Source organism: Lepidochelys kempii, chromosome 3 (assembly GCF_965140265.1).
Source record: "Lepidochelys kempii isolate rLepKem1 chromosome 3, rLepKem1.hap2, whole genome shotgun sequence".
NCBI lineage: Eukaryota > Metazoa > Chordata > Testudines > Cheloniidae > Lepidochelys > Lepidochelys kempii.
In genome coordinates, this window is record NC_133258.1 from 11,693,787 (window position 1) to 11,719,720 (window position 25,934).

At 45.0% G+C, this 25,934-nt stretch overlaps 1 protein-coding gene across 27 annotated transcripts in view; it reads left to right on the top strand.

Annotated features, from left to right (window-relative positions):
- The window catches only part of PKHD1 (PKHD1 ciliary IPT domain containing fibrocystin/polyductin), a 467,199-nt gene that overhangs the window by 38,044 nt on the left and 403,221 nt on the right, over positions 1–25,934 (top strand). For 25 of the 27 annotated variants that reach the window (XR_012157892.1, XR_012157891.1, XR_012157890.1 and 22 more), the window contains 11 exons: positions 2,722–2,997; positions 3,722–3,811; positions 5,988–6,078; positions 8,654–8,796; positions 10,419–10,549; positions 12,577–12,761; positions 13,736–13,874; positions 18,811–18,965; positions 19,394–19,578; positions 22,167–22,289; positions 24,831–24,936. Coding sequence is in view for 20 of the 27 variants with exons in the window: in XM_073335719.1 (XP_073191820.1) it covers positions 2,722–2,997; positions 3,722–3,811; positions 5,988–6,078; positions 8,654–8,796; positions 10,419–10,549; positions 12,577–12,761; positions 13,736–13,874; positions 18,811–18,965; positions 19,394–19,578; positions 22,167–22,289; positions 24,831–24,936 (1,624 nt within the window). In the remaining 7 variants the exon portion in view is untranslated. Of the gene's footprint in view, positions 1–2,721; positions 2,998–3,721; positions 3,812–5,987; positions 6,079–8,653; positions 8,797–10,418; positions 10,550–12,576; positions 12,762–13,735; positions 13,875–14,153; positions 14,176–18,810; positions 18,966–19,393; positions 19,579–22,166; positions 22,290–24,830; positions 24,937–25,934 lie in introns of those variants that run through there. The other 2 variants (XM_073335723.1, XM_073335724.1) reach the window with 2 other exon arrangements.

Here is a 25,934-nt window from a genome sequence, read left to right on the forward strand (position 1 = left end):
TTCCTGGTGCCCACCCTCTCTGATTTGGAGGATGGGATTGCGATTCAAGAAGGGTTACTGGAGAGAGCATGTGCTGCGGTAGGGACCCAGTGGGCCAGGAGGCAGCCTGCGTGTATGGCTACTATAAGTGTTCACGGCGCATGAGAATCAGCCAGAGCCCAAAGGGATAGGAGACTGCAGGACTGATGCCGGGGGTCACTGAGGTAGTTTGTTTGCTGATAAAGGGGACCATTGCTGATTTGTTTGTCATTGATAGCAGTGCTGGATTGACTGACTCCTGGGTGAATTCCTGCCTCCCCAAGGCGAGGGGTAGGAGTTTGGAGCGAACTCCCTGCAAGGGGTGCCTCTATCACATACCCCAGCATAACCCCAGCAGGGACTCAGGCCCCTTGATTGTCCAGCTTTCCAAATGTTCTCTGCTTGCTGCAGGTTTTCTCTCCCTCTGGCAGCATGGGATGCACTTTGAAAGGTGTTGTAATGCGGATGGGTGGTACATGCTACCCTTATTCTAATTTCAGCTGCAACGTGGGGTCCTTGTCCCATGCCAGGGAATGGTGTTTCAGTGACTCCTTAGAATGTGTCTGATAGGAGGTGGATGGAGTGTTTGGTCGGCGAGTAAAAACGCAGTCACAGTTGGCACCTTTGTTGGCATCTATCTTGAGAGGCCGAGAACCAAATGGGTCTTAGAGACTCAATTATCCTTTCCTCCCTGGAAGCGAGGCTCCTAGCTCAAGATTGAGGTCCTTTGGCAGGTTACGGTCAAGGGAAGAGCAGACTCCAGTCTCCAAGGGCTCTTTGTCTGGTCCCCAGTTACCTTGGAGGGGAAAAGTCTCCCTCTGCTACCCCTGAAGATCTCACTTACCACAAAAGAATGAGTATCAGGTTAGCAGGAAGGAGGTTCCTATGCAAATGAGATGAGCATGCTCAGTGAGAACCAGCTGTTTCCAGAACCCTAAGCATGTTCAGTCAGAGCTCGGTGCACGTGCTGTTAATGACAGTCATGTGCCGCCTTTACTGACAAACCTGCCTCTGGAAACAGAAATGCTAGAATTAAGGTTGCCTGTGCAACTTTAATTTAACCCCCTTGTGTGCAAATGCATGATGATACAGTCCTTAATGACGTGATCATGTACTGTTGTCTTCCCACAGGAATCCTGCCTCAGTCAGTGTCCACTGAATGAGGTGCTATCCAATATTTCGATTTATCCTCCTCATTCAGTGCGTGGCCCCATGCCATTTTTACTGCACTCCGTCCGAACCCTGCACTGAATATGGAATTGTTAATTTCCTTAAGGGCTTTTCTATGATGCTGTCATAGCACTTTAGTTCTTCATGCACATTAATGCATTTATTTCTGTGACACTCTCGTGAGATGAGGGTATTATTAGCCTCGTTTTATACACGGGGAACTAAGGGGCAGAGACGAAAACCCAAAGTGTCGAATTTGGAAGCTATTGACCTCCGTAGCAGTTGTGAGTGCTCAGCACTTCTGCAGATCAGACCCCAAGTATCTCAAGTTGAGCAACCAGAAACGGCGGATCCCACTTGTTTCACAAGTGGTCACTTGTGGAACATTTTGGCTTAAGAGACTTGCCCAGCACCACACAGGAGCTCTCTGGCACAGGCAGGGATAGACTCCAGTTCTCCAGGGCAGCATTCAACTTAACTCTGAGACCATCTGTCTCTTTCTCCAGTTCCCTGCCTCATTCGCTTTCCAGCTTCTGCAACAAGCGAGGCAGGGGCCCTATGGACAGCAGCCATCTTCACCATGCAGCCTCGATTCATCCCAGCGCACAGTCCATCCTGTGCACTGAATGAGACAGGGGTCCTATGGAAATATTAGAATGTAATCCTGTAATTAAATTGCTGACCGAGTTTAACTGAAAGTTTAAAAAAAAAAAAAATCCACCCTGAGACTGACACCCAGCATGAAAAATTTCCACTTGAATGGTTTAAATGAAAATTGGGACTGCAGCCTTACCTACAGGTAGTGTTACTTGCGTAGCTTATAATACCTCGGGTTGGGAAAGGGAATTAGCTCACTGGTTTTGTTCCCTCTCGTGATTTTAAGCTGTGGTGCTCTTTTTAGTGTCTTTTTCCTGTTGTCACCTTGAAAGGGCTCCTCCTAACAAACAGCTTCTCTGAGGTGGCCTCCATGGTTACCTCAGATTCCACGGAATTGAGGGGGAAGACTCCATTTCAAATCCAATGAATGAAAGATGCTCGGTTTAGATGATTCCTCATGGGCCACTGTTATTTCTCAACAGGAGTGTAAGGAGAAGACTCAGCAGGGCCTCTATCAAATAAAATCTAGCTCTATTAACCTTCAAATCAGCTTAAAAGTGGAAGCTGTCTGTTTCTCACAACACCCATCTGAGACAGGTAGATCACACAACTTCCATTTTACAGAGGAGGAACCTAAGTGACCTATCCAAGGCCACTGGGTGAGTTGTTATAGGGCTGGGGTGAGATATGAGAAATCACCTCCTCTTGGGACTCAGCTCAGACCCCTTGATCACAGCACTCTGTGCTAGACAGGATTTTCCCTTACAAAAAGGAAGGGATGCTGCAGACATCTGCTCAAAGTTGTGAATGTGGTCTGCTTTCTCTTTAGCTGGAGAGAGTGTACCTTTAAATTACAAAGAGGTCAGGTTCATGTATTATTTTGGAGCCAGACACTGCTGTGTAATTACCTTGTTGCTTTTGTTGATTTGAACGCAGGTGAAAGTTGCCTCTATTCCTGCTGGTGCTTCTGAATGGTCCGAGCGCTGGGAGAAGAACTGGAGCAAGAGTTGGCAGCCAAAATCCCAGAAATTTGAGCTGATTGGTGGCTCAAAGTACTACCTGGAAGCGCTGCATCATGGGAAGGCACCAAGCAGTGGGATGCAAGTTGGGGTTCAACTGCACAACACCTGGCTAAACCCTGATGTGGTGAACACCTATCGCAGAGAGAGGCACGAAATCCGGGCCAGTGCCCACCGGCTTCCAGAGATACAGGTCAGTGCCACATCTGTGGTCCTGTGCCTTGAATGCTTCATGAGCTATTTACTCCACTTATTTTTCAGCAAACCCTTATTGTACAGGCCTTGTCTTCACTAGCAAAGAAAAATGGTGTGTTTGTTAGTTAAGGCAAGTTAACTGACATGGAGTAAAATCCTAGTGAAGACAAGGCAGTTTGTAGTTTTAACATGAGTTAGCAGATTAGTTTTACCTTGACCTGCTAATGTGTTAAAACTAGAATTTGATTATATTAGTTAACATAAGGTAGGACCACGTCTCTTTTCCTAGCAAACATGGATCTGACATGTGTCACTTGGGAACTGAATCAACTGATACTCATAATGAGCTAATAAAAAGAGATTTATTATAGGAAAAAGAATTTCTCAGTAATTAGAGGAACGCTTATTCTAGTGGCTAAAGCACAAGACTGGGCATTGGGAGCCTGAGGTTCTGATCCTGGGTCTGCCACTGGTTTGCGTGTGACCCTGGGCAGGTTACTTAACCTCTCTGCCCCAGTAATCTGAGAACCAAGACTTTCAGAGTAAATTGCAACAAATCACATAGAGTGATGGGTGGTTAAAGTGACACTTGTTGTTGTCTTGCAGAGACCAGAAGGGCAGAATACTGCTGATGTAAAGATCCTCTTAACTAGCAGATCATCTGACACTTTTTGAGTTGTATGTAGCTCACATCGTTTGTTCCTGTTTTTCCTACCTGTCAGATGCTGACTTTATCTGGCACAGGATGGTTCCGTATTTCCTGGGACAATGTATCCAGCAACATGATGGCAACAAATGCTACAGCTGGTCAGGTCTGTATAATTAAAGACAGAGGGCCAAAACCTCACCTGGTGTAAAACGTCGTAGCTCCAATAAAATCAATGGAGGCATGATGACTTACACAGGCTGAGGATCTGGCCTGGAGCCTGAGACCTTTTGCTGTAATCCCAGGTACTTTTACAGTTATTGGGAGTGCTTTTCAAAAGGATATTGGTGGACCAACCCCTAGTTAGAGCCTCTGAAATCCCACAATATCTGATTTGGTCCCCCATGCATTCAAAATGAAACACAAGCAGTGTGCAGATACATGTTGATCAGCAGAGGGACTCGAACACCTGAGAATAGGTTCTTTGCCACCCAGGAACATACACCAAGAGGGACCTCACATCCCTCGGACAAGGGTTTGGAACTGGGTTCTTCAAAGCCATTGATTTCTGCTGTGCTCGCAGATTGGAGACAAGGTAGGTGAGGCAATAGTTCTTATTGCGCCAGGTCTGGAGAAGGTAAACAGGATGGCTGAGCTAACTATAAGGAGGGGAACTGATTGTTAAGCATGAAGGGGTTCACACATGCTGTCGGAGGGCACTTAAAAATCTAACCCTAACACTTAATATTAAGTGCTCTCCTACCTCCCCTGGGAGGCTTGAAAGCCTTTCCCTTCCACTAACAGACATTGGTCCAGTAAAAGATATTTCCTCACCCACCTTGTCTCTCTCATGTTCGGGTACCAGCACAGTTCCAACAACACTGCAAAAAATGTTCATAGATTCTAAGACCAGACAGGACCACTGTGATCTAGTCTGAGCTCCTGCATAACACAGGCCAGGGAGCTTCCTGAAATAATTCTTGTTGCTCGAATAGAGTCTAGCCCTCACTGTAACTAGTAATCTCTTAAAAAAGAAAAAAGTGATGGGTGAACCTCAGTGTTTGGAAGTTTGCTTTGATTAATACATTTTAGGGCCAGAAGGGACCGTTAGATGTAGTCTGACTTGTGTAATGCAGGCTACAGACTTCATCCAGTTACTCCCGTATTGAACCCAATAACTTGTGTTTGACTAAAGCATGTCTTCCATATAGGCATCTGGTTTTGATTTGAAGTAGGTCTGTCAATTAATTGCAGTTAACGCCTGTGATTAAACGGAAGCAAAATTAATGCGTTAATTTTTTAATTCATTAATTGCATACCTCTGGGTGGGGAGGGAGGCATCTGGGGTGGGATCGGAGCTTTGGAGGCGGGGGGCTGAACCTCCAAGCCAGGCTGGAGCCTCGAGGGGGGTGAAACCCCCAGCCCAGAGCCTATATTTGAGAATATAGAAAGCATCCAAAAATATATAAGTAAGTGGTACTTTATTATTGTTTAACAGTGCTATTAAAACTGCAATTTTTTAATCTTGTGATTAATTGTGATTCATTTTTTTAATCACTTGGCAGCCCTAATTTGAAGACATCAAAAGATGGAGAATCCACTATTTCTCTTGGCAGTGTGATTTGGTTGTTCTAGTGGTTAACCAGCCTCACTGATTTAAAAAAAAAATTGCCTTTATTTTGACTTGAATTTGTTTGGCTTTAAGTTCCAGCCTCTGGTTCTTGTTCTGCTATACATCATATATATGTTTGGTTGCACTACCTCTCGAGTCTGCCTGACTGGGCTTCAAGTCTCATGAGGATCGGCTTCTCTATGATATTTCTTGTACTACTTGCTCTGGCCAGCCAAGGAACCCTTTGAGAATAACATTCTTCATAGTATTCATCACTTCTCCTTCTGATCCCAGCTGGAATGTAAAAGTGTAGCGATGCTTTGAAAATACAGCGTTACGGGAATTTTAAAGTTTTGAGAAGTCTTTCTTCGAACAGCCAGCTTGGTTGTATTTAGGGTTTGGTTTCAATTTTGGTAAAATATAGATAGTTCTTAAATATCTAAGCTGGTTCTTCCATGCCTATTAATATTGAATCTGGTTTTGGCTCATAGAACTTATGGAGACTTAATCACTCCCTCCATCTCCAGGGCTGGCTGGAACAATGGGAAGTGCTGACAAAGGGAAGATGGACCTTTCATCTCTGCTTTCTGGCTACCCATTATATCAACCCTGTTTCTACCACTGGCTAGTTTACTAAACATAGTGATCACTTTACGAGCATCTCAGCCTTCTCGGTTGCACAATTAAACAAAAATGATCACCTTGTGAATATTATTTTATTTTTTTGTAGATCCAAACAGTGATAGAGGAGCTTCTTTCAGTAAAATGTGAAACTGAGCCATTGTCTGCTAAATTCCTTCTCCGGAATGGATTTGAGGAAGGTAATGTATTTTAAAAAAATTAGGTGAAACTTACTGTAATAGTGGGTTTCTCCTTATGTACTAAACAAGACCTTTGCATGGTGCAGGGGGTATTATACTATTAATGGTTTTACACATTTATTTTCCTCCTGGTTTATTAATAATGTGTGTTAGTTATGGTGAGGGAGTTTAGGGGGGAATTAATTGTTGAATTGATATTAAAAACAGTATTACTAATATGTTAATTACTGATTCTTTTCCCTGCCCCCAGTCTGTTTTATTACACAAACATAAGCAGGTTGCAATATCAAACCAAGTTGTATGTTCACAATATCAGGGGTATAAAGATAGTTTACAACAGGGACATAAAGTGCCATATTATGGAGGTTCCACAGTCATGTGAAGTTATCTAGTATCATATTTTCAAAGGTAGGTATGTGCTCATACATGTTTCTAATGTAGTCGGGATATTAGATGGGGAGGGCTCTGAGTTACTACAGAGAATTCTTTCCCAGGTGTCTGCCTGGTGGGTCTTACCCACATGCTCAGGGTCTAACTGATGGCCATATTTGGAGTCGGGAAGGAATTTCCTCTTGAGTCAGATTAGCAAAGACCCTTGGGATTTTTTTGCCTTCCTCTACAGCATGGGGCTCTGGTCACTTGCATGTTTAAATGGTGAATTCTCTGTAACTTGAAGTCTTTAAACCATGATTTGAGGACTCCAGTAACTCAGCCAGATGTTAGGGATCTGTTTCAGGAGTGGGTGGGTGAGATTGTGTGGCCTGCAATGTACAGCAGGTCAGACGAGATGATCCCGATGGACCCTTCTGATCTTAAAGTCTACAAATCTATGAGATACCTCTTGTATTAATTTAGAATAAATGGGCCCAAAGGGTCAAAAGTGTTAAGATGACCCAGTCACTGCCCAGTATGGAAGAGTTTTAAAGAAGATTTGGGGTTTGGTATTCAGATAAATCAGCCTGTTTAGTATCATGGCAAACACACACCATTAATTGTTTTAACCCTTTATTAAAGATACAGAAGAGAAAAAGCATTTGAAATTTAAAGTATTAAATACGGATTTAATTTTAACAACATCCCTTCTTCCCTTTCCCTTCAGCTGGAGAAAGGCTTTAAAAGGAAAATGCCCTGTTTGAGAGTCCCTTGGGTGGTATTGCAGATGGTAATAACTGTCCTTTTGGGGAAAAGTGAAGAAGTTAGTTGAGATGGGTTGGAGCTGCTGCTGTTCTAGTCTGATCCCATTTCCTGGAAGACAAAACAAGACCCACACAAACAAGGAAAGAAAAGAACAGCAAAGATAGAAAACACTGCCTCTGTCTTTGGTGTTGACTTTCACTTGCAACCTCACTGCTGAAGGAACACCGTTATGCCACATGGTTTTATCAGCCACTCTGAGACCTGCATACTAGCATCAGGCTGCTTAGGCCATTGCCTTTAACTGTCTCTCTGGTCGCAGGCTCACAGCACTGTTGCAAAACACAGTTTTGACTGGCGAAGGAAGACACTTATTAAACAGAAGGCAAAAGGAGAGAGATAGGAAGGAAAAGAAATAAAGTGGGGAAGGAAAAGGACACAGAACGGGAGGTGGGGGTGACAGTCTTACATTCCAGATGGTATTTGGGATTTAGCCAGAGTTGGTTGAGGTGGTGGTGTCATTTGGGTCCCTATCTCTGGCCTGGTCTAGTCAGGAAGTTTCTCAGGATTAGGATGAAGAAGGCACAATCGTGTCCTGCTGGATCCTGAGGTTCCAGAAGACGGGGGGGGGGCAGTCCTGATGTTGATGCTCACTCCTACCCATTCTCTTTTCTTTCAGTCACTCAGCCTTCCCATCCATCAGTTTCAACCTTGCCCCAAATTTTCTGAGGCTCCCAAAAGGGGAGTGTGGAATAGCCCAACACCTCATTATTTTGTCCACCAATTCGGCCTAAATGCCAAAACACCAGTTTTGGCCGCTGAATTCCAGTCCCACGCTTCTCTTGTGCTCCAGGCATGAGCTTAACAAGGCCTTGAGATCTATCAGTAGATATTTCTTATATAGACTAAGTCACTCTGTCTCCCTTCTGCACCATTCCCCATCAATATTTTTAGGTTATTGTGATACTTTATGAACTTTCACTCTCTCTTCTCAGTTGAGCTCACAATTAGGTTAAATACAGAGCTCCAATGATCACAACATACTTGATCTGCATCTGTAATTCACTTGTCAAGGTGTGTATGTTACATGTGACTCTCTGTGCCTAATCCACTGGGGAGGTGCGTCTGGTGCTCCCCTCACCTACAATGACTGGCTCTTTAGATCAAGCTGCTGGGAGTCATGCTTTCAGCTGTCAAGATCCTGGTTCAGTTTGTCCTGGTATCCGTTGTACTCATGTATCTAAAGTGAGTGCACCTCCTTGGTATGCTTCATTGGGCACATGCGTATGCAAATACTTGCTTTGCAAGTGTGCATCATTTATTCGCTCAGGCAAATTTAGGCACAAGATTGCATTCACCAGCCTTCGAGTGTCCAGCCCCTCCATGGCTTCCTGAAAATCCTTTTCAAACATCTAACCTCTTTCATTTTTACTACTGTCAGGCCAGGGAGACTCTGCCACTGTGGGACATGTTGCCAGCTGGACAGAACCTTTTTGTGGAAGGTTCAGTATTCACAGGCCAAAACATCTTGTAAAAATGTCTCCATCAACCTTACCAAGATACAGCCTCACTGAGTACACACATGTAAGTAGCCTCCCTGAGTAGGGCAAAACATGGAGGAAAGTACAGAGAACCAAATTACATAATAAAATTAAAGATGGACAAGGCATATCAGGAAATTGAGGTCATCTGCCCTTTTCCCCAAACCCACGCAAGATTGTGTTTTAGGGATATATTCCTGGGCCACGAAGAAACAAAGCTTATTTATCCATAAACTCTATTGCTTAGTAAAGGTGGTAGATTGACAGCCCTGGAAACTGATGAATTCTGGAGATAACCAGAGGATGTGCTGTGGTCAGTGCCAGTCCAAACTACTCCATGCTATTTCATTAATGTGCTGCCAGCCTGCCTAGAGAGACTGCCTCTGCTAATGTAACGCTTAACACTTGTAGTGATTTGCACCCATAGACCTCGTAGTACGTTATAAAGACAGGTAAGCATCGTCCTCACTATACAGATTAGGACACAAAGAGTTTAAGTGACTGGCACAAGGTCACATAAGGAGGCAGTGGTAGAGCTGGGAATAGAATTCAGGTCATTTGATTCCCAGTCCAGTGATCTCTCCCCTCTCAGCACCACACTAGGTAGAGCCTTGGCATGAGGCTCGGAAGACCAGGGGTCTATTCCCACCTCTGCCACTAGCCTGCTGGATGACCTTGGGCAAGTCACTTCTCTCTGCCTCATTTTCCCCATCTGTAAAATAGGGATAATGATGCTGACCTCCTTGGTAGAATGCTATATAAAAGCTGGGCAGCTGTATTATTATTATGATGATGACAGCCTCTGTGGGGTGGGAAGGGACAATTCGTTCTCAATGCCCATTTTAGTCTTTTTTTTATGTTGGAGATGCCAGCAGCAGTACCAATTACTATCAGTCACGATAGTCATTACAGGTTTCAGAGTAACAGCCGTGTTAGTCTGTATTCGCAAAAAGAAAAGGAGTACTTGTGGCACCTTAGAGACTAACCAATTTATTTGAGCATAAGCTTTCGTGAGCTACAGCTCACTTCATCGGATGCATACTGTGGAAACTGCAGAAGTCATTATATACACAGAGACCATGAAACAATACCTCCTCCCACCCCACTCTCCTGCTGGTAATAGCTTATCTAAAGTGATCACTCTCCTTACAATGTGTATGATAGTCAAGTTGGGCCATTTCCAGCACAAATCCAGGTTTTCTCACCCTCCGCCCCCCAACACAAACTCACTCTCCTGCTGGTAATAGCCCAGCTTTTACATTGTAATACACATTGTAAAGAGAGTGGTCACTTTGGATGGGCTATTACCAGCAGGAGAGTGGGGTGGGAGGAGGTATTGTTTCATGGTCTCTGTGTGTATAATGTCTTCTGCAGTTTCCACAGTATGCATCCGATGAAGTGAGCTGTAACTCACGAAAGCTTATGCTCAAATAAATTGGTTAGTCTCTAAGGTGCCACAAGTACTCCTTTTTCTTTTTGATAGTCATTACAGTGTAAACTTCTTTTGATGAGAGATCGGACTAAAAGCAGCAACTCCTTTCATATGAGTCATGAAACAGATCTCAGCTGGTAATAACATTCGGTCGCTACCAGTGTGGGCTGGATTTGGACCATAATATAAACCTTCTTCAACAATAATGTATTGTTTTCCTTCTCCTTTCTCAGGTGTGCTTTGCATATAAAGGTTACGTGAGCGATACGCTTTATGTTTTAGTGTCCTATATCAACACCTTTCTAAATACAGTGAAGAAGAATCTTACTTGCCTGTGGAGTCTGAATGAGACCAGCCCAGAAAGGTACCCAGTACAAGGCTACATGTGGTATGATGTCCTCAACTTTTATCTTCCTCGCAGGGCTACCACTGGAGACCGACCAGTCACAAGCCATTTAACCAGTTCGTTACACACGGACATGATAATCGTAATAATACCCTTCCCTGAAGGCCTCTAGGGGTGTGTCTACACTGCAGTTAAAACCTCATGGCTGGCCCACGTCGGCTGGCTTGGGCTTGCGGGGCTCGGGCTGTGGGGCTATTTAACTACAGCATAGAAATCTGGGCTCGCGTTGGAGCTTTGGGTCCCTGCGAAGAGGGAGGGTCCCAGTCCTGACCCTGAATGTTTACCCTGCAGTTAAACAGTCCTGCGACCCCCAGCCCAGTGAGCACAAGCAAAGGCCAGCTGCGGGTGTTTAACTGCAGAGTAGACTTGACAATGAATGCCACAAGCCAGTACAGCAGTTGCTGTGACAGAGAAGACTCAGAGTAGTGGCTGCACAACTCTTAATCTCAGAAACCTTTAGGAATTCACAGTATTTCTTCTTGCCCCCATCTGTCAGCCAGCGTATTCCTGGAAATGCAGGGAGTGCTAGCCCTTATGATTTTATCCTAACACACGTACCTGCAGATGCCACTCTTAGGTATGTCTAATTATTTTTGATGCGTTTTAAGCAATTTCCCTCCATACTTTCCTGTATCATTGAGTTCAACAAAGTATATAGAATGCATGCTGCTGCTACTCCGCCTTTAACCCACTGCTCTGTCCTGGATGATTGTTGGAGTCAATGCACTATGTTAATGCTGAGTTATACAGGGCTAGCCACGTTGGGTATATCCAACCTGGCTGGAGGTCTGCGTTGGAACTGACTGATTATTGGCAAGTGTGCTATCTCGGCATGCACTGTATCCTGTACCAGGCCAGAGACTTGTCCTTCAGGGGCCTGTTGGGACAAACAAAAGTCCTTTTCCGGAACTCAGCAAGGATATTTCTTGGACATAATGCTCACCCTTATTTAGTCTTAAGTTAATTCATTGGCCGTTTTTGAAGATAGGATACTGCCCTAGGTCGACAAGTGGTCTAGTTTAGTACGGCACATTTTGTTGTGCTTGTTAGCTTTTATAATAATTAAGGGTTGAACCTGGCTGTTAATTTAATGTCCTCTTTGCATTTAACAAAGACAAGATTCTTACCCAGATTTCCTTTTTGCGCTAGCTGAGAGGACTGGCCCTAGGTGAATATTGCCATATGCATTAAGAGCATTTGACATCTGCTATACACCCACAAACCCTCCGGATCCTTTGCATAGTTTCAACAGTGCTTCCAAAGTGGTGGTGGGGATTGCAACAGCTGGCATGAAGGTTTAAGGCATGGGCAAGTGATATGTAGCACGACAAGTGAAGATAAATTTGCCATGAAACGCAGCTGTGGGCCACTCTTTCTCTGTGTATCTGGAGGGTAAGAGAAAAGCTGATTAATGGAGGCTTTTAGTCAAGTTAAGCAACAATCGGTTTCTGTTTCTCAAGGCAGAGAGGTGTGAGCAAATAGCATGGCTGTGGTGTTGCATTTATTTTTGGAAATCCGTGATTTCCTAGGTACAGCCCTTGAGTACTTGGCAAGGTGATAACACAGCTCTCTGTGTTACAGAGGCTTGTAATTCTAGCATTAAAGCGCTCTGGGCATATGGCAGGAGTTTGGGCTGCATGCCAAACAGGCCTAGATATTTTTAGTATTGTTTAAAACAATTTGAACATGAGAGGCACAGTCCTTGTGTAACCCATTGGTGAGTGTGCATAAGAGGTCCCACTCTGTGTTGATTCACAGAGAAGACAAGGCTGTTGCAACCCCACCTGGGGAAGCCATGGTGCTTTAACTCCTGCGGTAGTGACTCATGCTTATCGTTCTGGAGGTCCCTGGTTCAATTCTGAGTATGTCAGCCAAGATGGTGGCCATTGCATTAGTACCCACTTGGGTATAAGAATTAGGCAGCTGCCTAGCTCACCTATCCCTTAAGCTGGCTATGAGTGAAATGTTATCTGAATGCCTTTCAGCTGGAAGTTCACATGTGCTGATCTCTGGAGGGGCTGTGTGAATGGCTCTGAATCCCTCCGGGACCTTGAAGCCAACTCACCAGTGTTTGTACATCAGATCGACATGCTGATCCCTGAGAGAGAGGAGGAGACATCTAGCTGGTTTTACCTTGATGAAATTATCATCTCGGATAGAAACGTAACTGGTAATTGAATCCCTTTCTCTTTGTTGATGATGTTCTAGGCACTACCTTCCCTACAAAATATCAATAAATAAGCTGGCTTTTAGAGAGTGTTTTTTTCATTCAAAAAATACAAAGAAAAAGACCGCCCTGCATTTTTCTGAAAACAAGGTTTCATGAAAAATCATCAACTTAAATTTATTTTGTTTTCATTGAAAACATCTACAGTAGAACCTCAGAGTTATGAACACCAGGGTTACGAACTGACCAGTTAATCACACACCTCATTTGGAACCGGAAGTATGCAATCAGGCAGCAGCAGAGAGAGAAAAAAAATAAATAAAAAAGCAAATACAGTAGAGTGTTTTAAATGTAAAACTATTAATAACATAAAGAGAAATCAACATTTTTCTTCGGCATAGTAAAGTTTCAAAGCTGTATTAAGTCAATATTCAGTTGTAAACTTTTGAAAGAACAACCCCAATGTTTTGTTCAGAGTTACAAACATTTCAGAGTTATGAACAACCTCCATTCCCAAGGTGTTTGTAACTCTGAGGGGCTACCATATAAAACATAAAAGGAATACTTGTGGCACCTTAGAGACTAACCCATTTATTTGAGCATAAGCTTTCGTGAGCTACAGCTCACTTCATCCGATGAAGTGAGCTGTAGCTCACGAAAGCTTATGCTCAAATAAATGGGTTAGTCTCTAAGGTGCCACAAGTATTCCTTTTCTTTTTGCAAATACAGACTAACATGGCTGTTACTCTGAAACATACAAAACATAGTGGTTGACCCTTTTTAGCTCCCTGAAAACACTGGGTTTTCAGTAAATGAAGGAATTCACTGACATTTTGGATAAGAAGTTGCCAACGTTATGAGAAATGTTGAAGAAACACCAACAAGTGGGTCCGTTTCCAATTCTGAAATGGAAACGACTTTGAAATTTTGAAATAAAAAACAGTGACTATCTCTAATGACTAATATTTTCCCTTCAGTTTTTCAAAGGGATCCCAGACCAGCTCGTCCGGGTGGAAATGTTATCCAAGAAGTGTCTGTGATGGGGTCTCCCCCCACCTACAACGTGTCCTTTCTGGTGGCTGACTGTGGCAGCAATCTCCCTCTTCTGTCACTGAGGTAGGAATTGGAGGCAGGTTATCCCACATGTCCCTAGTACAGATTCTCATACCGTCCTCTGGAGCAGCTGGTGCTAGCCGCTCAGAATGCTGGACTAGATGGAACTCAGGTCTGACCCAGTCTGGCAATCCCTGTGTTGCTGTTCCTAGGAATTCTTATTCTTTCACACGCAAGTGTTTGATGTTTCTGCTTTTGTTCATTTTCCATCAGACCCTCTGCTAGAAGGTCTCATCTTGCCTCAGCCATTCTTGAAGGGGACCAGACAGAGGCCCATGTCACCGGAAATCCCCGCTTGTTAACAGTAAGGCAGGGCCTTGGACTAACTTGAACACAGAGAACTATAAGATTTTAGATTTAAAAAAAAAAAAGTCCCAACTTCTAATCCCAAACTTTGGGAGAATTTGGACCCAGATTGGAATGTTGTGCCTGGTTTATCTCCATACTGACCCAGAGCACAGAGTCCGAACAGCCTGGAACTTTGAGGGAGTTTAGATTTGGATTTTATGATTTGGGCTTATTCTCTTAAAACATGCCAAACACCCTCCACCCCAGGCCACCCTACATACACAACAAAGAACTCCTCCATGACCTCCCATGTCCAGTTCACGCTGGGGTCCTATGTAGCAGTGCAGTTTGTTTTCACAGCTCAGTGGGAAGGGCTGTTCTTATTTATTTTTTTAATGTTATTTTTTAAGGCTAGCACTCTGTGTGATTAGGAATCAGCTAATTACTATTATTTGTATTTCCAGTAGCACCCATGGGCCCCAGCTGAGATCAGGGTCCCATTGTGGTAGGTGCTATACACACACACATGTCTCTGCCACAAAGAATTTTGTCTATTTAAATCATAGACAGACTGTGGTGGGGCGGTTGCCCCACCCCCTGAGAAAAGGGCTGGAACAAGCCTTTTGAGGCTGCACAGACCGGCAGCCAATCAATAAAGGCCTGTGGAGGGCCAATCAGTGGAAGGAAGAGGCAGCCAATCAGGGCCGGGTGAGGCCCTATATAAAGGCTGCCTAGCAGAGAAGAAGGCAGTCACTCCCTGACTGGCAAGGGAGAAGGACTGGCTCCTGAGGTAAGGAGCGGCGCCTTGGACAAAGCAGTGCTGGGCAGGCTTGGGGGAGCAAAGCGGAGCTCCAGCCCATTACCTGCCAGGCTACGGCCCATGCTAAAAAGGGTCGAGAAGGTACATAGGGCCAAAGGGGAAGTGGCCCAGGGAAACTAGGCAGACGAGGGAAGAGAAGAAGAGCCGAGGGAGGCTACCACTAGAGGGTCCCTGGGTCGGGACCCAGAGTAGTGGGCAGGCCTGGGTCCCCTCTTCCCCCCTGGCACTGCACCTGGCCATCGAGGAGAGGGGCCGAGACAGATCGCAACTTGCCCCTGAGACAAGGGGCTAGACTATAGGATTGTAATTGGCCGCCAAGGCAGGTGCAACCAGAAGGACTGCTGTTAACAACAACCCTCCCCCCCCCGCCCCCCCCCGGAAGGGGGTGAGACCAGAGGAGTGGGCACTGCCGGAGGGAAGTGTCCTGAAGTAGACAGGAAGAGAACACCACTGAGCAGGGAGCAACACGGGTCCCAGGGCAGCAGAGTAGATGATGGGCGAGACACCACGCGTTGGCGCTCCGCAGCAGTGGAGAGCTAATTCCCGGAGCGACCAGCCAGAGGTGCCAGCGGTGGTGAGTCAAACCCTGTCACGCAGACAAAGAAAGGAGCACCTAGAACTCTTACTGAAATCTATGGCAGCTGCATGAGCTCAGCGCCTCTGAAAAAAATCAGACTTGAGGATTTTAAAGAAATGCAACCCAAGTCAGCAAGGAGAAAAAAACAGAGAAACTGAAACAATCCAGTTTATATTTTAATGGGGACTCCCAAGACCTCATCTGTTCAGTGTAAGTGCTTCCTGCTACAGTCCTTCAAAGTTCAAGACTGTCAGGTGATTTGGTAACGTGGTTAAAACACAGTTCAGCCCTGTCTGCAATGCAAAACCAGCCAAGCTTCCTAGCATGGTAGATTAGTACAGCATAGATGTGACTTCACTTGTAAGTAGATCACCGATAGTTTTTACAGAGAGAAAGAGAAGTTCCATATCTGTGTGGCATGGGCAAAGCTGAGTGGATAAATTCAGATTTGTCTGAATGCTGTGGGTTTTTTTTTTTAAATATATAAACAGAGGAGGAGTGGATAGGCACCAGAGAGGGGATTTTACTTTTGTATGTGAGCTGTATGGTGGAACACTGGCGTCCATTTCTGGTGTCAACATTTTAAAAAAAGCATGTTAAAAAACTGGAAAGGGGGCAGAGAAGAGCTACAAAAATGATGCGAGGACTGGAGAAAATGCCTTACAACAAGAGATGTAAAGAGCTCAATCAATTTATTTGTCAAAAAGAAGATTAAGCGGTGACTTGATTAGTGTCTAAGTACTGACACAGGGAGACTCTATGGGGGTAGTAAAGAATTCTTTAATTTAGTGGAAAAAGGCATTACAGGAACCAGTGCCTGGAAGATAAAGTCAGACAAATTCAAATTTGAGCTAACATACTATTTTAACTGTGAAGATTGTTAACCATTGGAACAAACTATGAAGGAAAGTGGTGGATTCTCCAGTCTTGATGTCTTCATGTCTAGACTGGATACCCTTCTGGAAGATGTACTTCAGTCAAACACAAGTTATTGGGCTCAATACAGGGGCAGCTGGGGGAAATTCTTTGGCCTCTGTTGTACAGGAGGTCAGGCTAGATAGATGATCTAATGCCTAGTTTTACAACAGGCTACATAAAAAACACTAGCAAAGTCAGTACAAATTAAAATTTCATACAATGACTTTTCTGTATGCAGTTTTTCAGTAATAGTGTGCTGTGACACTTATGTATTTTTATGTCTGATTTTGTTAGCAAGTAGTTTTTAAGTGAGGTGAAACTTGGGGGTACACAAGACAAATCAGACTCCTGAAAGGGGAACAGTAGTCTGAAAAGATTGAGAGCCACTGATCTAATGGTCCCTTCTGGCCTTAAAATCTATGGATTAGAATAAACATGTTTAATTAGGGAATTATATAGTTGACATTCATACAAGTCACCACACAGTGACACTCTTGTGCCACCAAGGACATTTGTTTTCCCCAACTGCACTTAAAGTTGCAGGCCAATCAGTCTATATTGTAAGCAATATAGATAACTCGTCCTTGCCATGATTAGATGCATTGAGACGCTGAGCAGGTTTGTGAAAGCTACTTGAGTAAATATCACTCCAACTTTTTATTTATTCCTTTTGGCATAGCAAACATGTTTAGCTTGTAAACTCTTTGGATCACGGATTGTCCTTTTGTTCTCTTTGTGCAGTGCCTAGCACAATGGGGTCCAGGTCCAGGACTGGGGCTTCTAAGTTCTACCATAATACTACTAAGAAGAATAAGATGAGATTATAACTGTGAAGCATAAAAAAAGTGTTCTTTAAGCATCACCTCCATTGCCCCCCGCTGTAGATGATGCATGTACCATGACAGTGTGAACTTGGAATAACGGTGTCTGTCAGGGCTGTGAGTGTTCCTTGCCTAGGTCCTTAAACACGTCCAAAGAATGCTGCTGATCTAAACTCCCAGGGGTGCATACACATCACTTGCAGCATGGATCCTTGTAGGCAGCCATCTTGAAGAACAACAGTTACAATGATAAGGCGCTATGTTGCTTTTCAAAGCACATCTGAATCACAGTCGGCTTCCTTGTTTGGAGATCATTTTTGTGAAAATGTCTGATATTGCTTTGCTCCTCTGCAGCTCCTCCGATGAGGGGATCTCAAAACACCATACAACCATTGGCTAAAACTAGGCAGGATGGCCTTGTGGTTAAAACCTGGGATTTGAGGGTTGTGGGTGGGGGTTGTGGGTGGGGGTGTCAGTTAGAGCACTAACCTGGGACGTGAAAGGCCCACAGTCAAGTCCCCTCCTCACCAAAGAGTTTGTCGAGACATTAAGGAAGGCAGTTAGAATATGCCCACAGTCAAGCTGAAAGTGTAATTCCAGGTAGGATAAATGTATTTGTGCTAACTCAGACAGAGCCAGCGTGCTAAAAATAGCAGTGTAGCTCCCCCCAGTGCCTGAGCAGGCACATAGGGTCCAGGGTGGGATTGTACTCAGGGCAGCTATCCCATCATACGTCCTGTGCCACTGTGGCTACGCTGCTATTTTTAGCATGTTAGCTGGATCAAAGCTACTGTGTGTATGTCTACCTGAGCTGGAAATTACATCTCCGGCACAAGGGCAGACTCACCCTTAGTTCCCATCAGAAATGGGGATGGTAGCACTAATCTACCTCATAGGGGGTCTTTGGAGGATAAACACGTTTAAGTTTGTCAGGTGCTGGGATACTGAGGTGATAGGAGTTGGATAAGTACCTAAGATAGACAAGAGTTGGGAGACCTGGGTTGTCTGTTCCTAATTCTTCTATTGCCTTCTTGTATGACCTCAGGTAAGTCATGTCCCCTCTCTGTGCCCGTTGTCCCAAATTGGGAATGATAATACAGAAAGGTTACTGGGAGCCCTAATTTGTTACCGTTCAAAGTTCAGTAGCCCAAAGTGTTTGACAAAGTATTACTGAAGCTCCAAGGATGGGCTCCTGGAGCGCAGACGTCACAGCACTGTGAAAATGCTGCCGCATCGCAGTGCCAAGTGTTGAAATGCGGAGGTTCAGTTCAGCAGACTCAGACTAGGACAGGCCCAAAAGCTATTTGGCCAGCCTTTGTGAGGGTCTTTCCGTTTCCTTTCACGGGCCCGTCACACCGTTCTGCCTAGCTCTGTATGGAGAACAGTAGCTGGTTCGAGAGATTGCAATCAGCTGACTTTTGCTTGCAGTCTCCCACTTGTGCTGATTGCATTGGAGTGGAGTTGTGTGTTGCGCACTGGAGCTGCTGACTCAGGTGGTTCAATTCTCTCCTGCAGGGGAGCTTTGCCCTCGGAGGGCTCAGAAGAAGATGATCACCTGGCTGTGTCCATGGAAGGTGCCAGTGTCACTCTGACAGTTCAGAGACTGCAAGCTGCATCCCCACCTATTGGCGGGACTTTCCAGATCCTGCTTACCAGTACAGTGATAGCAGGTAAAGGGAGAGTGAAACTTTGCTTTTCTGGGAGCCAAAAGGAGGTGAGCCGGGGCATCACCCCGGAAACATTCCTGCAAAGGCAGGGCTGTCAGACTGCCCCTTTGGGGGGCAGCTGCTAGTTCTTCACATTTATCTGCCCCCCAAAGCGGGGAGGGATATTTTTGGATGATGGCTTTAGATACTGATCCAAAACCCAATTGAGGAGAATGGAGAGCCACCCACTGACTTCTATGGGGTTGAGCTCAGACCGTCAGAGGGTTTTTTCACGCTAAGGTACATTATAGGACAGTGATACCTCTCTAAAGCATTAGATCCTATGTATGCGTATGTAGTGCACCCTCACTGTTATACCTTCCCGGGCTTGATCCAGGAGGACCTGTGGCTGCACAGCTGTTGTTATCTCTGTTTTATAATGAACTTCCCAGGTGTCCCGGTGCATGTCTCCTCCCATCACCTCCGTGAGCTCCTGCAAAGCAACCCCGATAACTCCACAGGCCAGTACCTCAACGCCAGTGATTTCACGGTGACCAAGGACATGAGCACTTGTTACCAAAACGTATGGACACTGACCTGGAACTCCATGACTGGTGACTTGCCCATTGTCATCAATGTACGATGATCTTTTCTTTTAACACAATTGTTCCTGCACCCTTAAATCTGCCAGCCAGTATGTCTGTGATGACAGGATTCATTTTCATAAAGGTTTTATTCACCTAGATCTCTCGGGAGACTCCCGACAAAGGCTATTATTGAGAGCAGTAACTCAATAAGTTCCAGAGTGGTTAGATGGTTAAGAAAAGGAACCGCAGTTATAGTCAAAGAGATAAAATTATAAAGCCATCAACCCTCATGCTTTGAACCGTAAGCCTGACCTCAGGCTTAACTGCCCCGTGTTCCACAGTGTTGCAGAGGAAGGGCCCACTGATGTGGGCGTTGGACCTGTGCTAGTCACAATCATGTTTAAACATAGTTGCTGCAGGCGGATGTCTGGCATGGGTCTCTGAGCAAGGTGGACAGGGTTTTTGTCTCTGAGAATTATACTATGGAGTAACCCCCCCCCCAGGGTTTTATTACCTGAGTCTCACGTGGTTCTCAGACAAAAGTCCCTGTCCATGCTGGTCAGAGAAACCCTGAGAGGGAGGCCATGTGTAGGGGGGGCATGTGGCGTGATGTGCCCCCCAAGATTTTTCCCAGGGTGGGAATTGGGTTGCGCATGGCTGAGGGATGTATGCCTGGGAAAGGCACCAGCACCTAGCGCTCCCATTGAGCTCTGCTAGGAGGCACCTGGAGTAGGGAAGAGAGACCAGGCTGGTAGCAAAGCTCTGCCAGAGGGGGCCTGGAGAAGCCTGCTGAATCCTGTCCCTTCCTCGTCCGCAGCCACAGTTACCAATGGTAGTAGGTGTCCGAACCCTGCGCTGGCCTGCGCAATGCCTGCAGCGGGGAGGCAATGGGAGAAGTGGGGAAGGAGCTGTGAGGGGAGTGGGAGTGTTAGGGTTCCTTCCCCACTCTGAACCCTAGGGTACAGATGTGGGGACCTGCATGAAAGACCCCCTAAGCTTATTTCTACCAGCTTAGGTTTAAACTTCCCCAAGGCACAAAGTCTTTGCCCTTGGATTAGGTAAACGCTGCCATCATCAAGTGATTTACAAAACAAACAGGGAAAGGACCACTTGGAATTCCTATTTCCCCAAAATATCCCCCCAAACCCTTACACCCCCTTTCCTGGGGAGGCTTGAGAATAACCAAGATGAGCACAGACCAGCCTTGGATTTTTAAGACCCCAAAAAACTCAATCAGATTCTTAAAAAAACAGAACTTTATTAGAAGAACAAAAAAAGATAAGAGAACAACTCTGTAAGATCAGAATGGAAGATAATCTTACAGGCAGTCAGATTCAAACAGAGAATCCCTCTAGCCAAAACCTTAAGTTACAAAAAGACACAAACACAGGAATACACATTTCCTCCCACACAGCGAATTTCACAAGCCAAAACAAAGAAAACCTAATGCATTTTTGAGCTAGATTACTTACTAATTTTACAGGAGTTTGAGGACTTGTATCCTTGATCTGTTCCTGACAAAGGTATCACGCAGACATAGAATCATAGAATATCTGGGTTGGAAGGGACCTCAGGAGGTCATCTAGTCCAACCCCCTGCTCAAAGCAGGACTAATCCCCAATTTTTGCCCCAGATCCCTAAATGACCCCCTCAAGGATTGAACTCACAACCCTGGGTTTAGCAGGCCAATGCTCAAAGCACTGAGCTATCCCTCTGCCTTTTCCCCCTTCTCCAGATTTGAAAGTATCTTGTCCCCTCATTGGTCATTTTGGGTCAGGTGCCAGCCAGGTTACCTGAGCTTCTTAACACTTTACACGAAAAAGCATTTGCCTCTGGCCAGGAGGGATTTATAGCTCTCTATACAGAAAGGTGGTTACCCTTCCCTTTATATTTATGACAGGGAGCAACATGATGCTGGCTTGGAGTAGGCGTGGGAGGCATGGGGGGAGTGGGAAAGGGCCCAGAGGTGACATGTGGGGCAGTCACATGCCATCCCAGAAACTTTAAATCATGCCCCACCCCCAGTCAAGAATTATGTGTTGCCTCTGTCCAAGTCCTGTTTCAACAAACCTGCTCAAACATGGTCGTAGCTAGTATGGTCCTACTCTCAGTTTGGACAGGGACTAGGTGCATTACTGGGCTTTTACACCAACCTCTGAAGGATGTGGCATTGCCCCTGTCAGAGACAGAGTATTAGACTGAGATGGAGTATTGCTATATAGGGAATCCTGTGTACATTTCTTTGCCAATGTAAAGCCATAGCTAGGGAGTCAGGGTGGTCTGGTGCTGAAGACACGGGCCTCGGAGATGGAAAAACTGGGTTCAGTTCTGTGCTTCAGGGCAGACTCCCTGCGTGACCTTAAACCATGTTTCTTAATTTTTTCCCTCCGTTTCCCACCTGTAAAATGGAGACTGCAACATTGTGTTGTAGGATGCATACACTAAGATTGTGACGGGGCTTGGGTGCTGTGCCAATGGGGCCATATAAGCAGATACAGAGAACATTCCCATTCATTCATTGTAGCCCTTAGCTATATGAGTTCGAGTTGCTTATGAAATGATACACAACGTGTATAAGAAAAAATGATTTTATAAAGCTGAGAAAAAATTGGTTCTTCATTCTTTCACGCCATGCTAGGTCTCTGCTGAAAACCTCACAGGACTTAACCCAACCATTGCAGCTCGTGTGGTTTATGATGGCGGCGTATTTATTGGACCAATATTTGGGGACATGCTAGCTACGGCCAATAACCACACCCAGGTAGGTCACCAGCTGACCACAGTTTCCGTAGACTCATTGTGACTTGCTGTCTGACAGACAGATCTGGCCACCCTACACTTGCTGAACAGTGCTGCATTCCATGAGTCAGGCATTTAAATCAATGAGACTCAGCACAGATTAAGATACTACTAACCATGAGTAAGGGAGTGGGATTTTTCCTTGTGAGGCAGGGGCTTAGAGCTAATGATATATCTATGACTATGCCATTAAACCAAATGGACACTGGGTTCTATAGTGATAACTTCCAAACACTGTAGCAACGCTATATTAAACTGCAGTTTGGGGGCCATTATTTAGCAGGGTTTGAGGAAGGATGACCTAGTGAGCGGGTGTGATGTTCCCCTGGTGTTATCTGGACTGGTGATCTGCTAGATCACTCCAGTCCTCGACTCTGGGAGCCAGCCTTACCCTGCTCCGCTATGAGAACCCCCACTCCTGGGCTGTTCACGCACAGCTTCTGGCATATAAATTGCTCCCAGCGAGGTGAGTGAGCACTTTTGGCCAGCCACTGCTTGGATTGTGCAACTAGCGGATATCTCCAGTCCCAGACGCAACCCTAGGAACCTCCATCTTGCAGTGTCCAGTTATGCCTGCTGGACGCTGCAAACTTATGAGTTCATCAATTTAACAAAGAAATTGATATGTACCAGGCTTGTTCTCCCAAGGGGAGTCTCTGACATGCTTCAAACCAAACACACTGCTTCAGGTAGAATAAACAAATTTATTAACTACAAAAGATAGATTGTAAGTGGTTATAAGTCAAAGCACAAGAAGTCAGATTTGGTCAAATGAAATAAAAGCAAAATGCATTCTAAGCTGATCTTAACACTTTCAGTGCCCTTACAAACTTAGATGCTTCTCACCACAGGCCTGCTGGTTGCTCTTCAGCTCTCCCCTTTGATCAGTGCTTCAGTCGCTCAATGTGGTGACTGTAGATGGAGGTGGAAGAGAAAGAGATGTTTGCCATGGTCTCTCCCTTTTATCATGTCCTTTCTTCCCTCTTGGCTCTTCCCCTCCCGCCCCCCTGTTTAGAGTCAGGTGAGCATTACCTCATCGTAGTCCCAAACTGACCAAGGGAAGGGTGGTGACTCACTCGAGAGTCCAACAGATTCTTTTGTTGCTGGCTAGGCCAGCGTCCTTTGTTCCTGTGAGGCTAGGTGGGGTTTGACCCATACATGCCCTGATGAGGTGTGAACTGCCCCTCTGCTCCTGGAGAGTTTTGCCTGGGCTTTTTTTAAGTCATGAGGACACATTTTCAGCCTCATAACTATATACATGAAATTACAACCTATAATGTTACTATAACAACAATGCTCAGTGCATCATGAGCCTTCCGAAGAAATCTGACATGGCAAACTTTGCATTGGATACCACACAATCATATTATAAGGATGAACATGGGAGTGCAGGGTGTTCTCCCAAGGTACAGAGTGTCACAGCGGGGTCCTAGCCTGGGACTTAAGAAACCCATGTTCAGTCCCCTGCTCTTCAACAAACTTCCTGTGTGACTGTGCTCAAGTCACTTAGTCTCACAATGTATCTGTTCCCCATCTGTAAAACAGAGACAATAGCACTCCCGTCCTTCACAGGAGCATTGTAGGAATAAATACATTAAAGCTTGTGAGGCTTTTGGATGCTGCAGTGCTTGGGGCCATGGATATACCTAGTGAGATAGAACATTATGGTTTTGTTACGCATGGGAGAAAGTTCCTCACTCAGGTTTGTTGTTCATTTGAAGCATTGTCTTGGCTTGATTCTGATAGCAAATACCAAAACTCCCCTCTGATTTTAAAGTGTGGTTATAATGTTAAAAAAAAAAAAGGGCCTGTAGAAGTTGCACATGCCAGTTCTTAGCTGCTTCCTGTATGTCTTTGACAATCTACTTTTGCTATCCGCACAGTCCAGTGTTTCCCTTCTGTTGGCCCGGGGGACCAGCAGGGTGGTGGGAGAAGGAGGCAGGTTCTGTTGCACCTTGTGCTTCACCAGGCCAGTTCAGAATGCAGACGTTTTTTCACGGGGGTGAAGCACTGCTAGAACTTGGGGTTTTCAGATTCCAAATGGAGCTTTGCAGCGCAAGCAGCTAAAAAAAAAAAAAAAAATTACGTTTGGACCTGTACGCTGATCAGACTTGATCTGGAATTTGTTATAAATAGGAGACCCCACAAAGTACTTTTCGGAGTGTAACAGCAGTTTATTCTAGCTCTCATATAGGGTCGGAGATGGATTTAGGGTAAATCCGAGCATTCGATCAACTGGGAGGATTGGAACAGGGAGGAGCTGTGAATATCAGTCAAAAGCGAGAAATGATCCAACAGGCACCTAGAGAGATTATCAGTATAGGCCCTGGCTTGCCTACAGTGAACCCTAGCAAACTTGGGCCATAAACTTGGGCCAAATTTGAAATGAAACCAGGCAAGTTTTGCAAGATTCTGGGTTTAATTGTCAACATTTTGTAGAGCTCTGTTAACAACCTGGGTCCCCTTCCCTCTTTTGGAATAACATTCTTCTCCCTCTCTTCAGGTGGTGGTTCTGGTGAATGATGTCCCAGCTAACTGCTCTGGTTCATGTTCCTTTCAGTATTCTCGGGAAGCAACTCCTTTAGTCAGCCATGTGGAGTATTCACTAGGTAACAGTATTTGCACTTCATGGGATGACTGAGCCATTACACGGTCAAAAGGGCCTCTCTGACATTAGAGATGGGCTCAAACCAAATATCTTGGGTCCAACCACCCCGGAACTTAGGACATTTTGGAATCTGTACCCAGTTCTGGATCTGAATTTTGCACCTGGCCCCTATTTCTACAATGGGCTAAAATAAAACCCTAGTTATGGGGGGAAAGCGCATGAACTTGGTGTTTTGGAATCTGCGTTCAGATATGAATTTTGTAGTTTGGATCCATCTCTTTTAACTGTGTCCCTTACAGCTTTTGGAATTGTGTACAGCTTTGCAAAGGTTGCTTACAGTACTACCATTCTGATTGTTGCTCCCTGTGACAGAGTGCTGGGCAACAGCAGCTGGGCCAGCACTCTGGTCACTGCAGCTCTAATTAATTACTCCAGAAGAGACCATATTAAGAAGAGCTGTGCCTAATTGATAGGCTGAGGAGAACCAAGAGGTTAATAATTAAGCCATTAGGCAGATGATACAAAAAGCACAGGAAGGAAGTGGGGAAATGGATCAGAGGAAGCAGAGAGAGAGAGAGAGAGAGAGAGAGAGAGAGACTGCTTTTCCCGGATTCTCTCAGGAGTTGAGGTCTCCCTGGGATTGTAGGTGTAACACTGTATAGAGTTTAAGGGTGGTGGAAACCAATATTGTAAATAAACTGCACGGCGTGTTTTACCAGCAAAAAGGTCTTTGAGCAGTTTGTAGACTTGAGCAGGAGCCTGCCACACTCCCTTTACACTGCATTGACGACATAAGCTTAGATTTCTGTTAACTTTTGGTGTTTGACTTGGTACCGCACAACATGCTGATTAAAAAATGTAAACGATATGAAACTAACATGGCACACATTAAATGAATTAAAAACTGGTTAACTGATAGTCTCAAAATGTAATGATAAACAGAGAATCATCATCAAGTGGGTCTGTTTACAGTGGGTCAGTTCTTGGCCCTAGGTTTTT